The sequence below is a fragment of the Acanthisitta chloris genome, unplaced genomic scaffold, assembly GCF_000695815.1.
Source record: "Acanthisitta chloris isolate BGI_N310 unplaced genomic scaffold, ASM69581v1 scaffold1489, whole genome shotgun sequence".
In the NCBI taxonomy this organism is placed as follows: Eukaryota; Metazoa; Chordata; class Aves; order Passeriformes; family Acanthisittidae; genus Acanthisitta; species Acanthisitta chloris.
The window spans coordinates 233,101-236,574 of NW_008691985.1; the positions used below are offsets into that span (position 1 = coordinate 233,101).

The 3,474-nt window shown below is 52.5% G+C and overlaps 1 protein-coding gene across 1 annotated transcript in view; it reads left to right on the top strand.

The window, feature by feature from the left end:
* The window catches only part of LOC103809626 (kin of IRRE-like protein 3), a gene marked incomplete at both ends in the record, with an annotated part of 84,819 nt that overhangs the window by 72,551 nt on the left and 8,794 nt on the right, over positions 1 to 3,474 (top strand). Inside the window, one exon of the mRNA XM_009082481.1 lies at positions 1,738 to 1,895. Within this exon, the coding sequence (XP_009080729.1) occupies positions 1,738 to 1,895 (158 nt within the window). The remainder of the gene's footprint in view (positions 1 to 1,737; positions 1,896 to 3,474) is intronic.

The following is a 3,474-nucleotide window of genomic DNA, read 5'->3' on the forward strand; positions in this document are numbered from 1 at the left end:
CAAACAGGTCATGAGATGGTTTAGCAACACATCAATCTGGAATAAAACCAGAGTTTGGTGTCCCAAAGGTCATGGCTGGGAAGAGCTAAACACCTTTGGGTAGTGGTTGGGCTGAAAGAGCTCTCAGTATGGAGGTTGAGAGCAGCTTTCATCAACAGGCAGGCTGGGAAGCTTGCAGTTCCCTGCTGTTTCCCTGGAACAGTGTGGTGCATCCATGGGGCTGGGGATGCTGCTATGGAGCCAGAGACAGGGAGGGGCAAACTCAGGTGTCTCACAGAGCAGACATAAATGTACATTTGTCTAATTAAGCCAGGAACTTCTCATCTCTTGATGAAACACCCACAGATCGTCAGTAGGACCAACCTTCTCAGAGAACAACCTGGAACAGGCTGGAGTCCCCATCCCTGGAGGGACTGAAAAACCGTGTAGATGTAGCACTTGGGGACACAGTCTAGTGGTGGCTTTAGCAGTGCTAGGGGAATAGTTAGACTCAATTATCTTAGAGGGCTTTTCCAACCGAGATAATTCTATGATTCCATGAAAAGCTGGACTGACAGCTGTACACAGCTCTCCAGAGCAGGTCCTGACTGGAGCAGACCCATCAGGGTAGCAGAGACGAAAGCTCTTCTCTCCAGCTGGATTTCCCATCTCTTACCATGCTGGGGGTGCTCAGAGATGCCAGGCTAGTCCCAAGAGAGGAGACCATGCTTGGGTGTTCCTCATCTGCTTCCCTGTTCCCACCCTTCCCTGTGTGTGGCATGAAGTGCTTCCCAGCTGAGTGGAAGTGCCTGGGTGCTGTGTGATCCCAGCACAGCCATGGTCTGTAACCAGCTGCAGCCTCACACAGCCTGTCAGGCTCAGGTGCTTTCAAAGGAGGGCTGAGATCTCAAACGTCTCCGTGACACCCCTGGCAGGGTTAGCTCTCAGCAGAGGGAGAAGCTCGGACGTCTCCCCGGGGCAGGAGGGAGGTGTCCGAGCGAGAGGTGTCTCACAGCCTCCTGTGCCTGAGACAGCAGTGCAGACACTGAGTGGGAGTGACAGGGAAATCAGAGCAGAGCAGGGAGTTCCTTCAGCCCTCCGTGACGGAGAACTGCCAGGGGAGCTCTCTTCAAAGGCAGGAGCCTGGAAATCACACTTCTGATGTCCAGGAGAAGTTATTCCCTCTGAGTGCTATAGGTAACAGTCCAGATCCAGTTTCCCTTCTCCCCCAAAATACCCTCACCTACCGCCCAGTCTGAAATCAGAGGAACAGGGGTCACACCTAATCCTCTCCAAGCCTCATGTCCTGTGTCCAGCAGCAGCCAGTTAAAGATCCCTGGGGAGGAACAGCAAGCAGGGATATTTATTTCAAGCAGGGATATTGCTTTCAAATGCACACCATCCTCTCACAGTTTGCAGCTCAGAGACATCCAGGGCTTTGAGGATTTAGTAGCCCTTGGTGGATTTATCTGCCATAGACTTGATCCCTCATATCCCTGCACAGTTCACAGCCAGCTGGCCCATGGCCCCTCGAAAACTTCACCAGTTGCTGCTGCTCTAGTTCAAATCTGGGGCACAGCTTTCATGTCAGCAGCAAAAAGTGTCTATAATGTGCTGAGAGGGGGCTTCACACAGCCACAGGCACATCCAAGCCATCTGCAGAGGTCTGAGAGGTCACAGGTCAGTCCTGGCAGTCCAGACCCCACAGGTGACTCATGCTTCAAATGACTTCATCTCCTCTGTGCTCTTTCCTTGCAGTTCCTCCAGACGATCCTGTCATTATGGGGGGGCCCATCATCAGCCTGAGAGCAGGAGATCCCCTGAACCTGACCTGCCACGCAGACAATGCCAAGCCAGCAGCCTCCATCATCTGGATGCGGAGAGGAGAAGTCATCAATGGAGCCACCTACTCCAAGGTGAGGCAGGATGGGGCTGGGGACAAGGGCTGTGCTCTTCCCTGGCTTCAGAAAGGAGAACAAGGCCTGGCACTGCTCTTCACACAGCCCCAAAACATCTGGGGCAGCACCCTCAGCTCTGCAGAGGTCAGACTCACCCTACAGCATAGACTCATAGAATGCTAACGGGTTGGAATGGACCTTAGAGATCATCCAGCCCCAACCCCTGCCCTGGGCAGGGACGCCTCCCACCAGAGCAGGTTGCTCAAGGCTTTAGCCAACCTAGCTTTGAACACTGCCAAGGTTGGGGCAGCCACAGCCTCCCTGGGCAACCTGTGCCAGTGTCTCACCACCCTCACAGGAAAAGCTTCTTCCTGATATCTATTCTCAATTTCCCTTTTTCAATTTCTCCCCATTCCTCCTTGTCCTGTCCCTCCAATTTCTAACCAAGAGTCCCTCTGCAGTTTCCCTGGAGCTCCTTCAGCTCTTGGCAGGTTGCTCTGAGGTCTCCACACAACCTTCTCTTCTCCAGGCTGAACAGCCCCAATTCCCTCATACAGAAAGTGCTCCAGTGCTCTGATAGCTCCGTGGCCTCCTCTGGACATAAATCCTTCCCTAGGGAGGAGTGGGAGGAAAACAGTCAGCAAGATGCAATTGAGAAACCCCAAACTGTCACCAAAATGGGCTCTGCTCTGAATTTGGCTGTTTGCATCTCTCACAGCTTGTAATCACGTGGCATGGCCACGTCTTCCCCCGAAATGCTCCTGGGTGTGATGTTAGTGCTGTGTACAGCAGCACTGACCCAGACTCGGCTGCAGCAGAGCCTGAGCACCAAAAGGTGCCTGCAGTGACACATGTCCCCTCCTCCAACTGCAATTTCCCATGACAAACATCAGGGCTGTTGGCATTTTTAATTTAAAGGGAAAACCTTTATTGGGTCATAAAGGAAATCATCAAAGAGCAATCAGCGGCGCACAAGGAATGGGCCCCACGCACTCTTCTGTTTATGGGCACCTCATGTCTGGTGAGTGCCAGAGATTCAGCAACACTTGACATTTCTAATGAAAATTTCTAAAGAGCAAAACTTGAGACATGAAATGGGTCAGTTTGTAGCCGTTTGTAATGCAAGCAAACTTCAAAGTCAGCAGTCAGAGCCATTCCTCAAGCTCCTGCAGATCTTTAATAAACATTTCACCCTCTGCTGCCGCTGTGAAGCCTCTGTCCAGCCTCATTCCAGCAACATCCCGAGCTCTGGGAAAGCAGAGGAGCCAGAACCCCCTCCTGGCCTCCTCCTCCTCCTCAATGGCTGGAGCTGAGCTGCTTCCCTGCAGCTGGTGGGTGTACTATTATACGTTACCTGCCCCATCTCCCTGCGTGCGACCGGAGAGGCAGCGCTAATTAAAGGCAGAGAACTGACCTCTCCCTTGCTCAAATCAAGTGGAATTAATTAAAATCCAGGCCATTGACATGCAGTTGTTTATAGCTTATTCCCTTCACCCTCAGCCTTCCTCTTCGCTGCAGACTGCCAGGCCTGGCCCTAGGGAGATAACTTTTGAGCCCTTTCCCTCTCAGAGCCAGGAGCATTGAGGAGAGAGAAGCA